This window comes from Notolabrus celidotus, chromosome 6, assembly GCF_009762535.1.
Source record: "Notolabrus celidotus isolate fNotCel1 chromosome 6, fNotCel1.pri, whole genome shotgun sequence".
Classification (NCBI taxonomy): domain Eukaryota; kingdom Metazoa; phylum Chordata; class Actinopteri; order Labriformes; family Labridae; genus Notolabrus; species Notolabrus celidotus.
The window spans coordinates 11396125-11420136 of NC_048277.1; the positions used below are offsets into that span (position 1 = coordinate 11396125).

At 43.5% G+C, this 24012-nt stretch overlaps 1 protein-coding gene across 2 annotated transcripts in view; it reads left to right on the plus strand.

Annotated features, from left to right (window-relative positions):
• znf423 (zinc finger protein 423) overlaps positions 1-24012 on the plus strand; it is a 173697-nt gene that overhangs the window by 64398 nt on the left and 85287 nt on the right. For both annotated transcript variants that reach the window (XM_034685753.1, XM_034685752.1), the window contains exons 4-5: positions 22824-23001; positions 23543-23667. In XM_034685753.1, coding sequence (XP_034541644.1) covers positions 22824-23001; positions 23543-23667 — 303 coding nt within the window. The remainder of the gene's footprint in view (positions 1-22823; positions 23002-23542; positions 23668-24012) is intronic.

Below are 24012 nucleotides of genomic sequence, written 5' to 3' on the forward strand. Positions count from 1 at the left end.
GAACTGACCACATCCCTTCCTTTCACCCTCCGTCTCCCTTCCCCCACACCCTCCCTCCGTCCTCTCCCCATCCTCTCTGTTCCCTGCAGAGCAGGCCCCAAAGCTCTGATCCCTTCCTCCATGCCCCCAAACTCCCCCACTGTGCCCTCCCAAGACACACACATATACACAACCATACACACACACACCCTGTGGCGTCTGGCCCCAAAGCAGCCCCTGTTTGTCTCCCTTCCTCTGTTTTTCCTCTCTTTCTTTTTCCCCACCTCTGTCTCTCACACCCTGTTTGATGCCGAAGATTTGTTATGCACTTTGCTTAAGCTATTTTTCTGAAGTCAAGTATTGAAATGGTTCAGTTTATCAAAGTGGATTTTTTTGACTTAGTTATGACTTCTACGACTGTGAATGTTTAGTCGAATGTTCCCCTCAAAGAAGATCTGTTATGATCGCAGGTTATTCTGATGTTTTGTTTATGGTGATTGTTTGTGTTGTGATAGAATCTGTCAGACCTGCATCGTGACCTGAAATCCCCTTGAATTAAACTCAGTCACCACCTCACTTCTTTGCTACATTTGAGAAATGCAGTGACAAAGTTGCACGAGGGCTTTCACCGACTGTTGCCCGATATTCTGTATGAGCGCCACAGCAAAGCTCCACCGACATCATACCATTGTGCTGTTACACTGATCTTCAACACTGTTATGGTGTTGTCCCAGTGTGTGATTTTACATTGCATTATCGCATCGGGAAAGTGTGAGAGACACATGGGAGATTCACACACACACACTAAGATATGCACACACATACACACCCTGCAGGCCTTTCTGCTACACAGCCCCTCCAAATCATTCAAATGTAAGCATCCTCATCCTTTACTTCTTCAGCATTTAGTTTACTCTCACACCTAAAAACTATATGTTGAACACAAGAATATATTCCGGTGCACACACATGCACGCACAAACACGCACACACATTTTCAGTCACAGACAGTGATGGCAAAGGGCAGTGTACCACAGGGAGAGGGCCTATAATAGTTTTAACCCGGCGCTCAGGTGTGACTCGTCTTTGTCCAGCCAAATGTCAGAGAAAAGCACAACTCCAGGGAGAGAGAGAGGGAGAGAGAGAAAGGAGGGTGGAGGGAAGGGAGAAGCAGAGAGGGGAAGAGGATAGAGGGAGAGGGAGTCAAGAGCCCCTTTTACACAGACCGCTCGGCACTGGACGGTTACATCTCTGTTACGCCTTGTTGTCCATGTAGAAGGTATGGAGGCAGGATGGTTGGATGAAGTTGTCCTCTCTTGGAGCTGGCAGTGGAGTTAGTAACAGATATGAAACATTGTCTGCCAGGAGGACAGGACAGTTATTGTTCTGCTTGCGTTTTTCTTTTCCTGCAACCCTGTAAGGCTTTATAAAATCACATGTTTGAACAGCAATATGAGGGCGCTGATCGGTTCAGCAGAAAAAGACAGCTTTGAAGTAGATGTCTGAATCAGTGAAGTAGACGAAGGCACTACTACTCAGTGTTCTGATACGCTCGAGCCTTACTCACTTTACACTCAAATATGAGACTGACTGTTTCTTAACCAGCTGACTGAGTGTTTTGTCCGGTGAGCGAGCGGCTGTTTTTGCCAGCCTGTCTGTCTGTCTGGGCCTCTGGTTATGTGGGGGCTGGGAGCCCTGCACTGCGTTCTCTCCCCGCCTCAAGAGCTCCCTAGGGGGGCAGAAGGACCAACTCTGCCAGCTTCTCTCACACTCCCATTTACCCCCACCACGGTGCTGAACACACACACACATACATACACACAAACACACACACACTGACGTCAGCTGCTCTAGGCCTTCTCCCCTGGGTGCTCCCAGAACCCTTTGTCCCCCTGCCTCCCTTCCATCCTCCCTCCTCTCATCCATCCAACCTTCTTTCCTCCTCTCTTCACTCCTCTCCCTGTCCTTTGTCCCTAGAAATAGCTGTCCTGCTTACTGCCTGATTGGAATTCACTGCAGTTTGGGAAGTCACAGGGGAGAGCAATTGTCAAGTGTGTGTTTGTGTGTGCACAAGTATGTGTGTGTAAGTGTTTTTATTGTTCATTGATCACGAGTGCAGGCATAGATCTTTGACGAGTTCAGCGTGTGTGTTTCAATGAGACATGCGGCTCTGCTGTCAGGGAGGACATCAAGTGCCTTGTGTTTAGAGAGGAGATTTTAAAATGAAATATCATCCTTGGTGAACACTGATATGACGTTTTATATGACCATTGTTATGACTTCTCTTTTATTATCACCACAGAGAAGGGAATCGTTTCATTGGATTGGTGTTTCATGATTGATCTTACAAGGATCCCTGCTAATTAACCACAGTATATGGTAGTGAGCCGTCCCATTAGCTACCGTCATAGCAGCTCAACTACAGTATTTAACACTGTGAATGGGATTGGCAAAGTCACACCTTTATAAATCTATAAGTATGTTTATCTGCTAGTCTGAATATGACTCTTCTGCCTGCTCTGGCTTCACTGTGATCAAACTAAACTCTCCTTTTTTGGTATCCAGCTTTAGTTTGATTACTCTCATGAGCATTTAGGACACTGCTGTTGTAATAATAAAATGAGATAGTCTAACCATTAAGCTTGCAATATTTGCTCGTTGTTATAATTGCATATCGACACTCATCGTTAAACCAGTTTTGCACCAGAAATAAGCAGAAAGCTGTGGGCTCAGTGTCCGGTCTAGAGGTCTGGAGGTCTGGAGGGCTCGAGAGTTCAGGCTGTCAGTCTGTATATTATTAGTGATGTGTATTTTCTGCTGGTCTGAATGAGTACAGTGTTTGTCAGTGAACACTTTGTATGGCGGCGTCTCTTCAGTGTGTTCTCTAAGCGTTAGGGGAATGCATGTGGCATTATGTGTGTGTATGCATGTGTGTTCATGCGTGCCTCTGCTCCCAGCATGAATCCCAGAATCGGGGTTAAGGACCAAGAGAATTCCTCCCTCGTATTCCCTCCTTTCCTCTCCTCCAGTCTCTCTTTCTCTCTCTCTCTCTCTCTCTCTCTCTCTCTCTCTCTGTCTCTCTCTCTCTCTCTCTCTCTCTCTCTCTCTCTCTCTCTCTCTCTCTCTCTCTCTCTCTCTCTCTCTCTCTCTCTCTCTTTCCTGTTACAAGTGGGATGTCTTGAAATATTAACCAATCTGCTCTTCATTTTTCAAATATGATAGAAAACACACTGCTAAATAAGTAAGGAGCAAAGCCTGCTGGGGAGCGCAGAAAGACAGGGCACTCAAATAAACAACAAAACAACACAAACAACAACAATGAAGAAAGATGGAGAGGGGTAGAGGGGAAGGGAGTTCTTTACTTTCGTAGGCTGCCTTACTCACTACTCTATCTACACAGAGTCGTCTGTTTATCTGATGTTGTCTCTCTCTTTTACACTTTTTTAACTCTCTATTTTTTGTCCCTTTTCCTCATCCTCATACCTCACCCTCCATTCATCTGGTTTCACCTTTTTTTTACCAAAACCAGAAAGGCTAAATGGGAGCGTGGGGATACGCTGTGTGTGTGTGTGTGTGTGTGTGTGTGTGTGTGTGTGTGTGTGTGTGTGTGTGTGTGTGTGTGTGTGTGTGTGTGCAGTGAGGAGTTTTAAATAATGAGTGGGGGGCTCCACTGCTGACTGAGGCCTTGTTTCTTTACCTCACCAGTGCTGCTGGCTGGTGGCCGGAGGGAGCGCCCTGCCTGGGTAATGAACTCCCTCAGGAAGGGGCTGCACAGCCTGCCTCCATCCTGTGCTTCCCTCTCTGTTCCTGGGATAGAGTTGGAGCTAGGGCTTCCACTGATGGGGGAATGGGTGGTGGTAGAGGGCATTTGGGGGTTTGGGGTGGTAGGGTGAGTGGATATTTCTCCCCCTTGTTGGCTGCCAAACCATGCGGCCTGCGAATGAGCAGATAAAAGTGTGTGTGTGTGTGTCTGTGTGTCTGTATGTGTGTGAATCAGTCAAGAACTACTCAGTATTGTATATAGAGATTTGTATGTGCCTGCTTTTGGAGTGTATGTGGGTATTCGGTGTGTGTGTTAGGGAGTTTGTCCTCAGAGGATAGTGTGTGTGGTGGGGGGTGCAGTGACAGCTGCAGAGGGGGGCCGGGGAGGGCTGACTGCTCGCTGGCTGATAAGGGGGGCTCCACATTAGAGACACGACAAGAAGACTAATAATTCTGCAGTGCAACACACACAATTACACACTCACTTAACACACGGACAGAGAAGCTCATAGAAGAGAGGCAGGCTGAAGAAAAGTTGAGGAAAGCTTGTAAGTGCTGCGGGACGGAAGACTTAAATCGCCCGTGTGTGAATGTTGATGGAAACGGAAATTCACACAGTGTTTGGAAAATAGAATCAGAGATATATTGATGAGTGGGTGGGTGTTAAACAGACTCGGCTGACCCATAATCAATAGTCCTTATAATATTGTGAGTCCACAGCGGCACTGTAATGCAGCTCAGCTTGTACTTTCATATTGATCCCACAACAGCATAACACTGGTGTTCCACTCTGTGATTTCACTTTGCATTTCAGAGTTATGGAAGCACAAGAGTTAAATACACAGTGAGAGCTCCACACACACACACAGACTTTGAGATGCACACACAGTGCAGCTCCTCCATGCCTACACCCCTGTTTCATGTACCCAACATCACGCCTCTTAGATGCACATATTGAAGACGTGACGCTACTGGGGCGTAAATATCGCACCCTAAAACTGGCAGTATGAAAAGAGTTGCTGAAAAGAAGCCTTACTAATTGTTGTGAATGTGAACCGACACATCATGAAGGTGTTTCCTGCCTACACACCTTCACATCTCACAGTGACTGAACCAGTCTCCATCAAATCCATCCCAGTATTGTGTTCTTCCCTTCCTCTTTGCTGATGTAATAATAGCCCCATCAGTCCTTAATTATTCATTTTTTAGTAATACAATCTGAGTTAACGGTTCAAACATTAGTACATAATAAAACTCCCGAGGCTTTGCTTTTAATTTAATTCCTCCGTTTAAATTAATTTTGGGGCATGCTTGTGCTTTTAGCTTGCTCCTCCGCAGAGGGGAGGGGGTTGGGAAAGAGATGGAGGGAAGGAGGGAGAGAAGAGAGCTTGCTCAGGGAGATGGATGTGCTGCAGGTGAAAGAAGAGCCATACAGGTGTTTCTGAATGGTGAGAAGTGAATGACAAAGAACGATGGAGAGGAGGACAGGGCTTTAAACAGCAATATTGTCACATGCCTTAAATAATGTAATAATAATAATTCATAGAATTGATATAGAGCTTTTCTAAGTACTCGAAGTTGCTTTACCTAAGGTAAAAATAAAAAATAAAACATAAATAAAACAAAACAGGGACAGAGGTGGGGCGGGGGAAGAGGTCATGTGTTGTATGCTTTTTGAACAGGTAGGTCTTGAGGTGGTTTTTACATGAGAGAAGAGTCAGAGTTGCGGATGTGTGGAGGGAGAGAGTTCCAGAGAGTTGGGGCAGCGATGGCAAAGGCTGTGTAGTGCAACAACCCCCGACTTGTTAAAATTGTGTTTATTAAGCTCACATATTTAAAGATCTTCCACATATATACTCAAAAGTTGAATGTAATCTGACTTTCAGTAGTAGGGATGTTCTGAAGTGACAAACTTCCAAGCCTTCAGACCTCCTTGCAGGTTAGTGTTCACATGCCTGTGCTGGTTACACATTGATCCAGTCAGTTATATGCTCATTTAACCACACATAGCCTACATACAGCTTTATCTCTATTAAGATCAAGATGCTGCCAAACATGTCTCCATGTTTACATCAGGGTGGTAGAGCATTAGAGCATGGTGGCTGTTACCGTAACCATGCTACAGCTCTGGTTAGTGGTGGGCAGCTGAGCTATATCTTGAACACAATAAATAAAACATCAATAGTTTGTTAAACTGGATAATAATTCTGGTGACTGCATTTCCCTGTTTAGTTGACTACACATTCCAGTCAGTAGCCTACAGGAAAAACAGGAAACAGGCTGACTCAGAGAAAAAGCGCTAAATAGGTGTAAAGATCAGGGAGGAAGAGGGAGGATGGAGGGATACAGGCACAGGGTAGAAAGGTAAACAAAGAGGAAGAGAAAGAGATTAGCCATGCTAATGCTAGGGGGTCCCTTCTAAAAGACATGAAGCACAATGAGGCTGTCAGTCATTTCCATTAGCCTGTTTGTGTCCCCTGACAGTCCTGTGTGTGTGTGTGTGTGTGTGAGTGTGTGAGTGTGTGTGTGTGTGTGTGTGTGTGTGTGTGTGTGTGTGTGTGTGTGTGTGTGTGTGTGTGTGTGTGTGTGTCGCACACAAAGACAGAGGTTGACTTTTGTGTGTTTTGACTGTTTTTGGCGTTAGTATGTTCAGCTGCATGTCTACAGCTATGTGTGTGTTGCTGTGTGTGTGTGTGTCTGTGTGTGTGTGTTGCTGTCTGTGTGTGTGTGTGTGTGTGTGCATATGTGTGTGTGTGCGTGTGTGTACGTGCGTGCGTGCGTGCGTGCGTGTGTGTGTGTGTGTGTGTGTGTGTGTGTGTGCGCGTGTGTGTGTTTGAAGTTAGTGCAGTGCTGTACGATAGTTTGGGCCCCATAGAAATCCGCTTTTCTGCTGCAGACCGGCCAGTCAGTGGTCTCCATTGATCTGCACCCCTCTGTCACAGACACTCCCAACCCCACTGTGTGTGTGTGTGTGTGTGTGTGTGTGTGTGTGTGTGTCTCTTGTCTATGCACTAACACACTTTCAACTCATAACTATATCATGTGTGTATTTATTTATCAGCCTTGCCTGACCTTTGCATCATGAGAAATATGAAACTTAATTTTTGTTGCATGTTATCAGTGATTCTTTGTAGCTGTAAGCAGTGTGTGTGTGTGTGTCATTTTTTCTGTTTTGTTTTTTTCCTGTTGGGCGGTCACAGCAGTAAAAATAAGTTGTGAAGTGTGTGTGTGTGTGTGTTTTGTGCATTTGTGTAGAAGGCAACAAAATCTCTTCAAAACAATTCTTTATTCTTCAGCCATGCTCAGTCTACCTACGCACGCACACACACACACACACACACACACACACACACACACACACACACACACACACACACACACACTCACACACACTCACACACAGAGTCACACATGGCTCAGCTTGGCGGATGTAGGTTGTAATTACGGGACCCCCTGGCCTCTCTCTCTGTCTTTCTCCTTCTCTGCCCTGCCGCCCTCTCCCCCCTTTGATCTGTTTCATGTCACCAACTCACGCACACACATGTGCACACACATTCATGCACACATACTCTTTCACACACTTCCAAATCCACCTTCTTTTTTTTCTCTGTCTGTGCGTCCCTCCCTGTGTGTGTCTGAGCGCTGCTCTTTGTTGCAGCCAGTGTGTGGTCTCTAATTCACACAGGAGCCTCTTTTCTGGACGGTTTGTTTTGAAACCTCTCTTCTCCAGCGTCTCACTAAACTTGATACTTGAGGATTATTCCCTCCCTCACTGACCTTGCGTCGGCATATGTATGTGTCTTTCTCTTGATATGTAAAAGCTGGCACCTCCTTGTCAGCGTAAAGAAAGAATGAGTGGCTCGTGGAATGTCTAAAAGAAGGCAACATTTAAGATGTACGGCCTCTTATAAGACACATTCACCTACACGCTGTGCGGTTAATTACCATGGACACATATTCATGTGTGTTGAAGCTGACAGGTTGAAACCGTAATGCAATGAGGTAAGCTTCCTCGCTACTTGTCAATGCAATCCTGCCATCTCCAACATGTGTGTGATGTTTTTTTAATCTTTATTTTCAAAGAACACTTCAGATACTTTGTGTGTGTCCCTCTCTCAACACTAAACTTAATTTCCCACCTTTTGTTAATAATTTTATCCTCTTTATTTCTTTCCCTCATTGTGTCTCCTCTCCTTCCTGTCTTTTCCTACAGTTTTCCTCTCTTAGTGTCTCTCTCTCACTGTCCTTGACCCTCAGCTGGTAATGTCATCTTTCTCAGGGGAGCGATAGGTTTAACACATGAGTAATTATCATACAGGATACACACTTTGTCCAGGTGTTATGCAAGTGACACAAATATAGTTTATAGTTATACTACATAAAGTAAAATGCAGCTGAGCTTGAAGAGTGTCCCACAAAACAACCTCAAAAATACCTCAGGTCAGAAGAATCTACGGCAGAACTGGATCTTGTGTCATTTTGAAACAGATATTTGCAGTAGGGCTGGGTGACAATTCATAATGATAATTATCGTGATAGAATTTTTCTCATTTATAGCGATAATTATCGATATCGACTGATATGAAAAATATATATAATCTCTTTCGCCCAGCTCTAATTTGCACTTACAGAAAGGTCTCTGACTCTTGTGTTAGTGTTCATTCCCTTTTCTCTCACTGTACCTCCTCTGCTCTGAAAATCTGTTGGAGCCCGTATTTGTCAATCATCTTTTGCACATAAATTGGCACAAACTTGAACAAACTGCCGAGACATAAAGCATATTGGAGAAAAACGTATTTGACACCTATTTGAATTTGCTAGCTTGACCCATGTTCCATATGTTTCAATGGAGGGGGCAGGCTTTAAGATCTATTCGGCACCACAGAGAGCTCATAAAGTTCTGGCTTCAGGTATGACATGTCAGCTCACCCTGACCTCTTGCAGAAATATTACCAGGGAGCTGGCAGAAAAAAGCTTGGATAAGCAGAGATTAGAAAAACTGACCGCTTGCGTTCACACGGTCAGCCCACTGATCAAATCTGTAAATTGTCACACTCATTGTGCACATGTGAAAGGGAATGAAGTGGATATTTCTTCTGATTACTTATGTAACATTTTTTAGATTCATTCAAGAAAATAACATTTAATCACAGTCTGAAAAATGCAGATCACATCCAAACTGGTGCCTGAAGACTGATCCAAAAACTAACAGGGGTGTGTTTGAATACTCTGTACAGTTATATTATCAAGCACACACAATGCTTGCTGCAGCATATGTATGTATTGTCTGTAGTTTGTAAGAAAATTATAGAAGGACCCAAGTATTCAAGTTCACATGGTTAAAGTGGTGAGACTAAATTCAGTTAAACATTCAGGCAGAACCATGTTCTTGCCCCCTCATTTCCAGCTTCAGTGCCATTTGTCAGAGCTTGCATGTGTTTGTGTATGTTTATGCATATTACTTTCTGGATGAATAAAGTGTGTGTGCCTATCCCAGTGTGCATTCTCTCCCTCCATCTCTCCTGCCGTCTGTGCCTCTAATCCCTGAGTGTGTCACTAATGGCAGGTCCAGGTGTTCTGCTCTGCTCTGCCTCCTCCCTTGGGACTCCTCTTCAGTGTGTGCGTTTGTGTGCGTATGTGTGCATGTATATGTGTGTGTGCATGTGCATGTACTCCTCTCATGGGGGGTTTAGCAGCTCTGAGAAGGGGGCTGTCCAGGATCCTGTCCTCCAGAAGGGAAGGGAGGGAAGGGGAGCGGTGGGCAGGAGGTACCCGCCTATCGCAGCTTGCTCTTGGGCTTCCCTTGGGCACAGGACCCCCTTCTACCGCTCTCCCCTGGGACTTCAGGAGCCTCATTGCCTCTCAGTTTCCCTTTCCCCTCATTTTCTCTCTGTCTCTTCTCAAATCTATCCCCTGGCAACTCATATTCCTGCACTGCTTCCGTTATTTCCTTTTGATGGAGAGGCTTTGCGAGTTAGTAAAATAACTGAGTGTTTTGGGTGTATTTATACAACATATACAAAAACGGATTTGTTTGTTTACCTGTGAAGATATGTGTAACGGTGTGTTTGTGTTTTGAACAGCGAGCTCCAGCTGCCTACATCACTTATTTATAGGTCCCACGTACGCACAGGTGAACATGCAAGGACTTGTGTGTGTGCTTGTGTGTGTGTGTGTGTGTGTGTGAGTGTATGTGATATTGTTAGAGCACCCTCAGATCAGTCGCATCTGTTTGTTTCTTTATGCTATCGGTTTAAAATGCCTGCACACATGAACCCAAATGAGGTTCAACCTAAATGCTAATTATCCAGCATTATTCCCAAGGTAGCCGTAATAATGTTTAAAAATATAACTCAGCTGTTATTATTCATAACTTACGCTGCATTATTACAGCTCCATGGGTATTTCCTGTAAATGTCCAAGGGCCTCCTTATGTGTATTAACGTAAGCCTTTACGAGCCAGTGTGTCTGCGCAAAGGTATGAGAATGAATCAAGTGTGTGTGTGTGTGTGTGTGTGTGTGTGTGTGTGTGTGTGCGTGTGCGTGTGCGTGTGCGTGTGGGGTGTGTTTGATCCAGGTGAATGTGTTTCTAGGTTAGCGAGTGGTCTGTCAGTCCACCAAACCTCATTCTTATAAATAGATGAAATAGCCGGCGGCACACACACAATGGGACCACACTACTCCATGTGTGTGTGTGTGTGTGTGTGTGTGTGTGTGTGTGTGTGTGTGTGTGTGTGTGTGTGTGTGTGTGTGTGTGTGTGTGTGTGTTCTGCACGCCCTCATATGTGGTGTGCTGCATGTGTGTGTGTTGGCATGGTGTTGTTGTTTACCTAACACTCTGCCTGACAGCTGGTTCTCATTTCCGAGCGAACAAACAGCAGACGAGGTGGACAGAGAGCAGGGTGGTGGAGGAGGGAGAGATGAAGAATTTCCTACGTTGGGGATTAGAACTGCTCACCCTCATGCTCAGTGCCTTGATCTGGGTTTTGATCGGAGGAAGGGAAGAAGTGAAGCAAACAGATTCAGGGGAAATCAGGGCACAGTGAGTTAAAAAAAAAAGCTTGTTGGGAAATAATTTAAGGAGGGAGAACGGTGGTCCGAGGACATAGATGCCCCCCTCTCTCTGGCACATGGTGTATGTTGTGTCTGTTGGTGAGGGTGACTCACTGTGTATGATGTGATGTCTATGTGTTTGTCTTTAATTTTTAGTGCCGTTTTACAGGAATGTTGTACAACTCACTGCAAAGTACACCAACCTAAGAAATGAAACATGATGTATAACTTAATTACATGTAACTTTGGGCTTCTGCTCTTTCCCTGCTCTCTACTCCCCACATTTCCTGAACCTCTATGCATATCAATAGAGGCAAAAATGCCTCATCTTTTGATAAGCCAGTTGTCTAAGGCACAACTTAAATAAAAGAAAAAATTAAATAATAAAATAAAAAGATAAACTAATAATAATTGCAACTTGCACTAACATTTAACCATTTAAAATGAAGAAATGAAATAAAAAATAATCTAAAAAAATCTTTAAAATGATGTTACTGAAGAATAAATTTACAGATTAATGAACAAGGTATAAATAAAATCAATATTTCTTCTTTGCAGGTACGGTTTCTTAAATTTGCAGAGAAACTGAGACATTTTTATGTCACCAGTACAACCTACTAAATCTACTATATTTTGGGGATTTTACACCGACATTTAGAGAGGAGAGGGCAGTGGATAGAGTAGGAAACCAGGAGAGAGTGGGGGAATGACATGCAGGAAGGGGGGCCTCAGGCTGGAACCATACCCGGGCTGCCCGCTATATGTGCGCGACTTAACCATTAGGCTAAATCTGTGCCCGTACTAAGCCATTTGAAAGCTTCAAAGAAGATGTTGCCTCACATAATTGTTCTTCTCTGTGCTTTATTTTCCCTTTTTTCGATGTATTATGCTTAGGTTGCTGTATTTCTGTTGCTCTATATACCTGTTTTGATATAAACACATTTTTATTTTGAGAACCCAAAAATTAGTTTTTTGCACAGCGTGAAGTTACAGGAGAGTGGAGAAGAAATATCTTGCTCATTGTTTAGACATAAGCTCTTGTGTAATAAATGTAGATGACATCAGTCTGAGTGTCAGTCCTTCTGTCAGAGAGACTCTACAATTTATGAAATCATAAGTTTACTTCACGTGGACTCGGCTTTCAGGTTAATTTTTTATCACTCATGGACTAGAGCCACACTTCCTGTCTCTTCCCCTGTCTTTCTTTTCTTTCTCTTTCTGGAATGATGATTTCCCCTTTGGAAGTTGAGACATGATGCTCCTCGCCGGCAGTCATCACTCACTGCCAGGTAGAAGAGCTTGCTCCAGGTTTTGAGGCTGTGCCGAACCATTTCATGTAACTGGGGGGTTAGCAGTACCGAGCAATTTCTTGGTACATTGTGAAGAAAGCATTCTCTCGTGGTGATAGGATAGTAATATTTTATTTAAAAGATAAACTAATGTCAAAACATTTCTCAGCACTTCTGTCACCATGAGCCCTTAGAATTGTCCTAACTCCTCTCTCCTATGCTGCGCCCCTATTGGTAAACATGAGGAATACTAAAGAGCTCAGGCTTCTTGGTGAGAGTTTGACAGCACCTGAATCCAGATCTAACACTCTGTAATCAGGGCTACTCCTGTAACAGTTTTATGTAATGGTTTGATGGTCCTCCAGGAGGTTCAGAAGAGGAGAAGTTGAAGGGGTTCAGGTTTGAGTGGAAAGACAATGGAGCTCAGGGACTCCAGAAACGTCTATGGTTAGTAACTTTAATGGTACAGGGAGAGTTAAAGTAAGTGATAGGGCGTTGGGGGGAAGGGGTTGAGATAGGATCCCGGTGTGTCAGTGTGCCAGTTCCCATGGCAGTCTAGGCCTATAGCAGCATAACTAAGAGATAGTCAAAGCCTGAGCCAGCTCTAACTATAAGCTTTATCAAAAAGAAACGTTTTAACCCTAATCTGAAGAAGTTTGCCTTTGTGATAAATTTAAGTTAAATATGCAAACGTCATTTATAAACATGAGATTACATACATGAAGTAAGCTGGTTTTCATCAGTATTGTTGGTTGAATTGCTAAGCTCGTGGGCTAAACTGGTCTTGATCTGATGGCTTACTTTGTACATATTATGAGACACAGACAAACGTGGATAAGAGGTGAAGTCTGCAGGCACTGCACTGCCTGAGCTGTGGGCCTCTCAGAGCATCACGTTCATAATTAATCTGAAAAGGTAACAACAGTACTCAAGCTACAGACTTGAATATTATACTACCAAGGAGATTTGCTTGTATTGCAGATGAGGTACCAGAGTGCATAATGTAACAACAAAAAAAAGCGTGTTTGAATTGAAAAAAAACCACGACCCTATAATTGAACACCAATTCTGAAAATGTCGTAATAAGAATGATTAATCTCTACAACATTTGTAATGCTCGTCTCTTATTCCATCATTATTTTAAAATGAATTTAAAATCCCCTTTAACTCTGACCCTTCTCAGTCAAACCATATGACCATTGAATTCCTCATGCCTGATTAGTAGAAGCTTCTGATTGGATCAACTACTCCTCTTTAAGTCCGACTTAACTTTATTATTCTGTCACCTCCACTGACCTTGTTTTACAGTGCTGTGTGTGTGTGTGTGTGTGTGTGTGTGTGTGTGTGTGTGTGTGTGTGTGTGTGTGTGTGTGTGTGTGTGTATGATGTATGTGTGTGTCCAGCACTGTATGATGTTTGTGTACAGTATACTGCTGCATGCTATGTGTTGGGGACAAATTTGTCATCTGCCAGCTCACTGTCCACCCACCCCCATCCTTAGCCCCCTGCCCCTAACCTTCTGCCCTCAAACACACTCACACACACACACTCACACACACTGCCCATATGGAGCAGTTGGCGCCCAAAAGCGTCCGAAGCAGCCGGACCCATTCCCAGGGCAGAAGGTGAGGGTCCCCACAGCCTGCTTAGTGTGTGTTTGTGTGTGAGCGTGTGTGTTTGTGTGTGTCCAACCATTGTGTCCTCAAGGGCTCAAGCCCTGGACAGACTGTGGTATCGTCCTTTTTTATGTGTCCTCGCTGTGGCACGTATGTGTATCATTTTGTGTGTGTGTTTGTCCCAACAGACTGTGTCCCGTGTGAGCTACAAGGACAGCAGCAGAGGACTGTGGGTCCTCCAAGCACAGGCCAGGGTTGCAGCCGTGTGCATATGTGTGAACTGCTGCACCTAGTTAACATACACCCATACTGTGGATGTACTTTACAGACTAAAGAGTGTGAGTGTGTGGACCAGGTTGAGATATAAACATCACTTTAAGACCAGAAACTTAGTTTGAAGGCGTTTCTGTGGAGGCGACAGTGCAAATGTGTCCATGTGTTCTCCGTTACAGAGTGAATTCTTGCTTCTACATTTTTTACAGCTGCTGCAGAAAGTCTACACAACAGGTAGTCCAAACAATGTGACTGGTCCAATAGACCTTTCCACTGTTCAATTCTCTTGATGCATGGCAACCACTAAGCTGAGGTTAGCTTATCTGTTACCATGCCAACTCTTCAGGTAATCAGAGCAAGGTGGAATCTGTCTGATATTTGTTCGTCAAACTATTCCAAACACTGTCTGTGTATCACATGGTGATATATCACACATGATACTGGGGTTGTGAAGCCCAGGAGGGGATCATTACTTGGATTTGGTCACTGCTATTGCTTCATACCTCACACATAACAATAAGTCGTCTTTGAACGCCTCCTATCAGACAGGGTGGTTTGATTTGTGTGGTAGCCCCCACCCCTCAAGTTTAACAAACACAAATCATACAATTTATGAGAGAAATGTAACTTTTGATTCTTTCCATTTCCTGCCTTAGTGACTCGCAGCATGAATCCAACATGATGCAGATCCTGTTTCTTTAACCTGCAGGACGTTCCTCACAAAAACAAAGATGGGGTCCAGAGAATTTAAGACATCACTGTGTGTTATGTCTTTTTACAACCAGACTTAACTACATACTGCACAGGGAACTCTAATTGTGATTTTGTGTGTGTGTGTGTGTGTGTGTGTGTGTGTGTGTGTGTGTGTGTGTGTGTGTGTGTGTGTGTGAGTGTGTGTGTGTGTGTGTGTGAGTGTGAGTGCGTGTGTGCATGTTTCAGTCTGTAAGCAAGTAAAAATGATAGTGTGAGTGTGTTGGGCTGCCCAGAGTGAGCCAAGGGTGGAAGTTGTTTTTCTGCCCCCTATGGTGAGTCTGGGGCTGTGTGTGTGTGTGTGTGTGTGTGTGTGTGTGTGTGTGTGTGTGTGTGTGTGTGTGTGTGTGTGTGTGTGTGTGTGTGTGTGTGTGTGTGTGCAGGCCTCGGGCAGCCTGGGGCCATCGGAGGGGGCCTGGGGAGCCGTGGAAGGAGGGATGAAGGGAGAGAGGGATGGAGGGATAAGAGGTCAGCAGGGGTCTCACTGGGAAAGGTGCAGATCTGGGCCGATGGCCAAACAGAAAGGTGGAAAGGAGAGTTGGATGGTCGGATAGGGGAGGGAGGTTGAAGGAAGGGGCGGAAGAGAGAGAGAGATAAAGAGGGAGAGAGAGAGACAGGCTGATATGAGGATTAAAACGTGAGCAGGGAGACAGATAAACCCAAGGTGAACGTAGTTGTTCAATTTGGGGTGAGGTAGGAAGCAGGTTTCATTGTTAGCTTTTCAAAAGTTTACACTTGGACTGTTGACACACCTGTTAGCATGTAGCATGTCTTGCTTTGAACGGTGTGATAAAACCAAGCTGCAACCTTGAGCGAGAATTGAAGCCAATGCGGAAGTGTTAAAAACTGCAGTTCCTCAAGTGTTCACTTGAGGCTGGCTTGGGAGGTACCAGAAATCACATGAACACAAATTAAAAAAAGCTGACCTTCACAGCAGAAATAATCATGTTTACAGCCTGGTACAAAACATGAGTGTAGTCTGGATAGCTCATTTCTCGATCGGCACACACTGTACGGGAGGTGATTTTTTTAATAACGCAGCAATTTTGAAGCTATTAAGATTACGAGTTTTGAGTTATGAGAGGCACAGCTGACTTGACTGGCAGGCCGGCACCCTGTAGCTATTGGCTAGGAGGCTCAAAACCTGCCTCTTTACCTCACAGTAGCTTGACTGAAGTTAGGTTGAGTTCAGCATTTCCAATATGGCTCCTCCCGATGATCGGCTTCAAAACAGCGCTTCAGAAACAGATGGGTGACGTCACGGATACTACGTCTTTTTTTCATACAGACTATGGGTAAAAAATCTGATAATTAATGTGATGTAAAAAATTGGAAACCAATCATGTTTTTTTGAGGATAGTCCCACTTTGTCTATTATTCATGTCTGATCTTTTCCATGTGTCTTGTAGGTAGTATCCTGTCTTGTGTCTTGTTGAAGCAGCGCTGGGAGCAGAAACCTTTTTGCTGCTACCAGCCGAGATCCTTTGATTCAAACATCAAAGCAACAGAAATCAGAGAAAGCCCGACATACATGGATTATATTTCCATTTCGGGTATTTAGCAAATGCTGTTATCCGCGCCGAGCTAATTGAACTAATATTCTTGAGATCTGGTTTTTATGTCAGCCTTCCAACACATTCATTTCATCAGTTTGTCAGTTTACAACCTCATGGGCAGAAACCTGGACAAACTATGAGGTACTTCAAATACACCTGCTGCTGGTGTTTTCCACACGGTTGATGGAGTTGATAGGCATTACATTTCAATGTCTAAAGTTTCTTTTAGTACAAGTTCCATCCTCTAAACTTTTCTGCTTTGATGCATCTTCCCTCTGTGCGACAGTCATGACAAAGTAACAGAGTTTGGATAGGGGGGAAGAAGACAGGGGAGGCAGAAACATAAAGAGAGATTGATCAGCGTGTGTGTCTCTTCATTAGAGTGCTTCACCAAGGCTGTGTCCTCCACACGTTGCCACACTGACTGGCCTATTAGAGAGACACGCAGGGAGTGAGAGTGTGTTGTTTGCATGCCTGTGTTTGTGCTCGTCCGTCATTTCAGGTAGACTCAGGCGGTCCGTTTATTTCTTTTCTCCTCTTTCCCAATTCTTCTTACAGACCCCCGGGTTGTCTTCTGCCCTCCTCTTCTCCTCTCTTCTTCTTTTTTCTTGTCTCCCCTTTCATAGCGCCATCTTTTTCCTCTCCTCTGGAGTTCAGAGTCTGTCCATCTGGAACGTCTCCCCCCTCCTCCCTCCCTCGGTCCCGTCCAGGCCGAGACACAGGGGTGAAGGCCAACACCAGTAGGGGAGAGACTGTCGGGGAGATGGAGGGATGGAGGGAGAGATGTCAGCGCTATAATGAGTAACAACATGAAAGCTGACGGAGGGAGGGAGCGAGGGAAGGAGGTAGTGGAAGAGAGATGAAGACAGAAGAGTAGAGGGACTGCTGGGGACAGAGGGAGGGATGAAGGATAGAGGGAATGGATGGGAAAGGAGAGGACTGCAGAGTGAGAGATAAAGCGGGAGCGGAGCTGCTGGGGCCCTGTGGTCCTCCACTCCGCTCCTCTCGTTCGTTTTCATTCGCCAGAGAAGAACAGAAAGGAGGAGGAGGAGGAGACGAGGGTAGGAACAGCGTGTGTCGGCGTCCGCCTGCTCCTGCCTGTTTCTCTTTTTTTCTTCGACTTTTTCTCCCTCTTTTTTTCTCGTCAATCCCCCTCCCTCAACCATCCATCCTCCTCCTCATCTTCTCTCGAGGATCCTTCTCTAATTTAACTTTTCATTGAAATTTTCTCCGCTCCCCCCTCCCCATCCTCCACTCTCTCCCAGTTTGCCATTCGGCCTTGTCTTGCCAGGTCCCCTCGCGGCCGACTGACAAAGGCGCCGTTAAAAAGCCGTGTGATCCTCCATTTTAGCGCCAGCCACGCTAGTCAGAGGATTAGGGCTCTTTAATGACGCTAATCTCTCCTCCCCTTCTTTCTCAATACCCCTCCATCCCCCCTCAAAAAGTGATTTCTCCCTCTTGCTTCGACTGAATCTCCCTCTTGTTCATTCTCTCCCATTCTCTCTGTGTCTCTCCCTCCAACTATCCCACCTCACAAACTTGACCATGTAACTGACTCACTCTGGTGTGACTTTAATGGTCCACATGTGTCCATCCCAGCTCTGTGAGGAAAAACTTAAATAGAGTTTTGGAGGTTTCATTTACTCTATTTCCTTCTTTTCTTTTCAAAGCATGTCTTAGAGATTCATTTATTGTTCCTGTTGTGAGATCACAACTCACTGTTTATGGTTCAGTGTGTCTTTGTAGCTTCATGTGCCAAAATCTCAAACTCTGCACTCACAAACTTACAGACTTTGAGGGGCATTCCTGGCAAGTGTGTGAGCGCTTAGGTTATCGTCAAGTGCAAGCTTTCTGATGCAGACTTTATAACGTCAATTTATGCATCTTCAGAGAGTCTGCATTTCTACCAGAAATTTTCAGAACAGCAATTTCGGATATTAAGATTACGAGTTTTCCATTATGAGAGGCACAGCTGACTGGATGACAGGCGGAAACACTAAGTGTTGACTAGGAGACTCAAACCCCACCTCTTCACCTCACACTAGATTGACAGAATTTAGGTTGAGTTCAACATTTCCAATATGGCGCCTCAGAAACAGATGTGTGACGTCACAGATACTACTTCCATTATTTGTACAGTCCATGATTTCTATGTTAACTGGTGGACTTACCCAGAGTTCACTGCAAACTTGGTGATGTGAAGGAAGTGATGGTCTGGCATCCCACTAAATGTGAACAAATGTAAATGTAAGCAGTTATACCAAAGTTTGCAAAATAGCAAGCTTGAAATAAATACATTTCTGAGTTATGGCATGAAGTTCGATCACTTCTGTTGTCATCTTTTCAGAAACATATTCACATACATTAATAACATTAAAATTTCTGACTTAAGCCTAAATATAGAAGCACTGTACTGTAAGACTTGTTCATTCTTACTGGAGATCAGCATTTTTGGTTATAATTTAATAGCACATTTTGTTTAATGTCATTACAGCGTGTCCCATTTCGTAGTCCTTATTTAAACCTACGCAATCCCTCACTGTGTCGCACACTCTCACTGCATTCCTGTGGCCATTTACGTCTGTGAGTGTTCAGTGCTTGGGCTTTCGGTGGGCATTGGGATTGTGCGAAACTCTGACTCCGAAAACTGTCAAGTGAATCCTGTCGGATACATCCAAGAGAAAGAGACACAATCAGAGAGTGAGGATAGGATTTATTTGAGATGTGTTTGGGATGGTACTCCCCTTGTACACATCGAGATATCTTATTCCATGAGCCATGCTGAATTGTGTCGAAGGTGGATGGCTTGATAGAACAAAACAAAGACAATCCAAGCTGTTTTCAAACAGTATTTAAAATGACAGGATGATTTTAGCATACAAACATGATCTGCACAATATTCTGTGTGACTTCACAGTAAACAGTTATTGCATGTTTGATTTTTCTTGTAGTTTTGTGTACATTCAAACTGTGGTAATAATAACTGTGGATCAGCAGTCAATGTAAGATGTCTCATTTACACTGATTGCTCAACATTTGTGCAGAACATTTGAGCAGCAGTCCCTTTATAAAATAAATGCTGGCTGCAATTAAGTGTAATTTAGTTTCTCAAGAATCTGACAATCATTTGTAGAATGTAACATTTTCTTTGGCGTTTTTCTCGGCTTAGGTTTGATGAAACAGAAGGGACTCTTTCCATTTTTCATTTCTCTCTTGGACAGGTGCTTCTCAAAAGTACAGAGTATCATGAAAAATACATTCATTTTTTCACAATTCAACTCAAAGAGGTAAACTTTCATAAGCTCTATATTCATGATATGTAAAGTGAAATATTTCCAGTTTTTGTTTTAGTTTTGATGATTTTGGCTTACAGTTCAAGAAAATCAGAAATAAAGTATCTAAAATTACCAGAATATTTTCAAAGATCAACTAAAAAATGACTTAAAATACAGAAATGTCCAACTTCTGTTACTACATTCATGTATACACACAATAGTGCGTTAATGCAGTGTGGCTTGGAGGCACTGCTGCACCCTGTGGCACTGCTGAAGTGTCATCAAGGCCCAGAGTACTTTGATAGCAGCCTTCTGCTTGTCAGTGTTTTTAGGTTGGGAGTTCCTCCTCTTCCTCTTGACAATTATCCCACAGATTGTCTTTGGGGTTCAGATTCAGGCGGGCCAATTAAGCACAGTAATATCATCAAACCATTTAGTAGTCATTTTTGGAGCTGTGGGCAGGTGCTAAGTCCTACTAGGGAAGAAATCGGCATCTCTAAAAAACCTCTCAGCAGATGAAGCATTAAGTGCTCTAAAACCTCCTGGTAGACAGCTGCGTTGACTTTAGACTTGATAAAACACACAGTTGACCAACACCAGCAGATGACATGGCACCCCAAATCATCACAGACTAAGGAAACCTCACACTGGACTTTTAACTACTTTGATTCTGTGTCTCTCTGCTCGTCCTCCAGACTCTAGTATCTTGATTTCCAAATACATTCCAACATTTATTTCTATCTTAAAAGAAGACTTTTGAGCACTTATCAACAGTCCAGTTCATTTTCTCCTTAGTCCAGGTGAACTTCTGACACTGTTAAAGATTTAAAGATTGAATAATTGTTAATTCTACCAAATGTCAAGGAAAAAAGTGTCTCTTCTTTTGTGAAACCAACAAAACAGGACAATTTTGGCACACAACACCTCCTTTAATTGACTTATCAAAACACATATTTAACACGAATGGATCCCAATTGATCATTTCCCTATGTGTTAATAATCAATGAGCATCTTGGAGCATTGCACAGATCTAGTACTTAAGTATAGATCTGGTGTTCATGTCCATATTACGTTATAATGAATGCTTGTGGAATCAAATATTGGTGCTCTTCTCCCTTTCTCTGTCCAGTTTTATATCTCATTTATAAAACATGATGAGGCACCTTTCAAGCTTGATTTCCTGTTTCTGTGTAATGTTAAAGTGTAACTCAATTTCAAAGTAAAATTTCACTGATGTTCAAATAGGAGCACACCATGAAAACATTTCAAGCACTAACTGCAAAATGCTCTCTCTGAGCCACTTAGCTGAGGAAGTCTAAGACATTTCAAAAAGAAATAATTCAGAAAGAAATGAAATGAAGCTTTTAATCTGAAATCAACTTAAGTTATATGGGTGGCAAAAAGTAACCAACACTTTTTAGAATTTGTCCAAATCAAGCTTCTCCTCCCTGATTCCTGTAACTTTCTCATTTTCTCTTCTTTATCCTCATGTTATTGCCTATTATTTTTCAGTTCTGTGCTGTTTTTTAATCACCGTGAGCTGCAGTATGACATATTGTTTGTTTTTCTCGATTCACCCCATATCAATACTTCAATTCACTTCTTCATCCCACTTCCTTCCCTCCTTCTACTCTCAATTTCTCTGTCTCCCCCTGCCCCATGTGTCTCTCTCACTCACTCAGTCATTTACTTTCCCTCTCCCTCTTGCCTTGCTGTTAGGCTTCATGTTGATATCTCTATTTCACATATTTTCTTAAGCCTTTTTTATTTTCATTCTTGCTTCCAGTCAAATTTACAAGTAATGCTTTTACAATTTTTTTTAACCCGCTACCCCCTGCAGAGTTCTATTTGCTCATCGGCGTGCCTACATTTTCTCTGCGATCGATTCATCACAAGAATCTGTTCCACCCCCTCTCTGCAAGCCTCAATACACAGCAGACCTCACACACACACACACACACACACACACACACACACACACACACATACACACACACACACACACACACACACACACACACACACACACACACACACACACACACACACACACACACACACACACACACACATGCGCGCCGCGCAGACACACAGGATTGTGGTAGGAGTTTGTTGAGGTAAAATGGAGTGTGCTTTGGAGAGGTTTCTAAAATTATCAGGAGGAACTTGTCTCCAACACATGTGTCTCTGCTCATATGTTGAACATTGGCACAAATCATGTCAGACTTCTTCCTCTCTCGCAGTCACATCACTCTGGTTTCCTTATGTTCGGTCTTTGATTTGTTGCTGGCCTAGTTGATGTAGATATCAGATAAAAGCAAAGAAAACAGCCTCTTCTCCTCCTCTCTCTCTCGTCATCTGCTCTCCCTCCTTTAAATTTTTCAGGCAAATGCTAAACAGCCGTACTGTGCGTCACGTAGCGCACAAAGAAGAGCAGAACAATATCAAGCCCCCTCTTTTGTCGCCTTGAACCCATTCTGAAGTGTCTATTAAAGGAGTCTTGGCCTTTTTGTCGCCTCTGCGCCAGACTGCACAGGAGGGGAAGAGGAAAAAAGAGGGAGACAGGAGGAAAAAAAAGGAAAGGAGCAATGCATAATCTCCTATGTATGACAGATAAAGGGAGTGAATATCGCCATCTTTCCGCTCTGCTCTCCACATCTCCTAATCGCTTTTCCGACGTTTCAATCTGCCAAGGCCCTAATGAAAATATGATGAGGCGGATCTATGGTCCTTGGGGACGGATGGAGGGATGGGAGGGGAGGGGAGGGGAGGTGAGGCAAGGGATGGAACGAGGGATGGCTGCAGAGGGAGGATGAAGGGAGAGAAAATACACTCTGTCCTTATTTCTGGGCTCCGTCGGGGATACATAGTTCTTGGAGCTTTCTATTTAGATGTTGCTGCTGCTGGAGTGTCTCTCTCTCTCTTCTTTTACACTCTCTCTCTTTATCTCTGCCATCCTCATTTTCCGTCTGTGTATGTGTGTGTGTGTAACCAGGATAAATGTGTTTATTTTTTTGTTTATATCCTCTTTTTCTCATTTGAACTCCCACAGGGTGCCTCTCCCGCCTCCTACCTTCCAAGAAAGATGTAACTTCTTCATAATCATTCTAATGCTCCTTGTCTTACCTCCAATTTCTCTCTGTCTGTGCTTGCCTGTCTCTCTTTTTTTTAAATCCTGCAGCTGTGTGCAAAATGTGTATTTGTGTTTCTCGCCACAGATGGATCAATGCATTTTTAAAAATGTCTGTTTCTGTGTCCCCCCCTCTGTCAGATGGTGATGATGACGCAGCGGGGCTGTCCTGGGTGCCTTCCTCACCCTCCAGTAAAGATGTGGCATCGCCCTCGCAGATGCCAGACGGCTGCTGTGACCTCGGCATGGCCACTGGTGGGGAGGAGGAAGGAGGTGCTGGTCTGCCGTACCCCTGCCAGTTCTGTGATAAGTCCTTCAGGTATAAAACTGACATGACACACGGTTTGTTAGAGACATCAACACCGGTGTCATATTTGGCTGTTTTGTTGCATCTTCATATCCCACTCATGAATATCAATGTGTACATGCATAAACAGTATTTTCCATATTGCCATGGTAACATGGACCACTAAGGCAAACAGTGAAAAGAATGAGGGGAATACATTTCTCACTTACCTCTCCAGGGACGAACTCAAGACCCATTTTAAGAACAGCTGTCACATACACCATAAAGTCATCATCATACTTCTCTATATTCTGCCTTTTACCCATCTGTCCTCTTCATCTATTTCCCTGTCATGTTGCTGAATAGATGTATCAAGTGATATTAAAAATAGTTTGATTTCAACACACCTTACAAAAGATAAATGTTTAAGTCCATTTTATTCAACATTAACAATATACATTTTTTAGAAATGTCCTTTTTTATTGTTATTTTTTTTGAATGGGGGGTGTCTTGTTATGTTAAAGTATTTAAAATGAGATACTGTGAGTGACTATCTCCTATCGATCATCCTCAGCCGTCTGAGCTACCTGAAGCGCCACGAGCAGATCCACAGCGACAAGCTGCCTTTCAAGTGCACCTTCTGCAGCCGTCTGTTCAAACACAAGAGGAGCAGAGATCGACATGTCAAACTCCACACTGGTACATATTTAAATTAGTCTCTCAGGCCTGCTAAGTTTTCATTAAAATCATATAATGCTTGTAGATGCAAGGTAGTTACATATATCGTACATTTTTAGAATACAAGAGAAAACATTGTTTCATTGTTACTGCACAAAAGTGTTATCAAATTTCAGTGCATCTGGGAGAAAGTTGAAAATAGAACCAGAAACATAAGATGAAGTCATAAAAAATGACAAGAAATTCATAAAAACTGGGTAAAATGTTAAGAAAAACTGAATTTGATGGTTTGCAAATAATTTCAACTCTTATTTAATTTAAAAATAATGCATAGGCAAAATGTCAATTGTTGAAACTGACATTTTT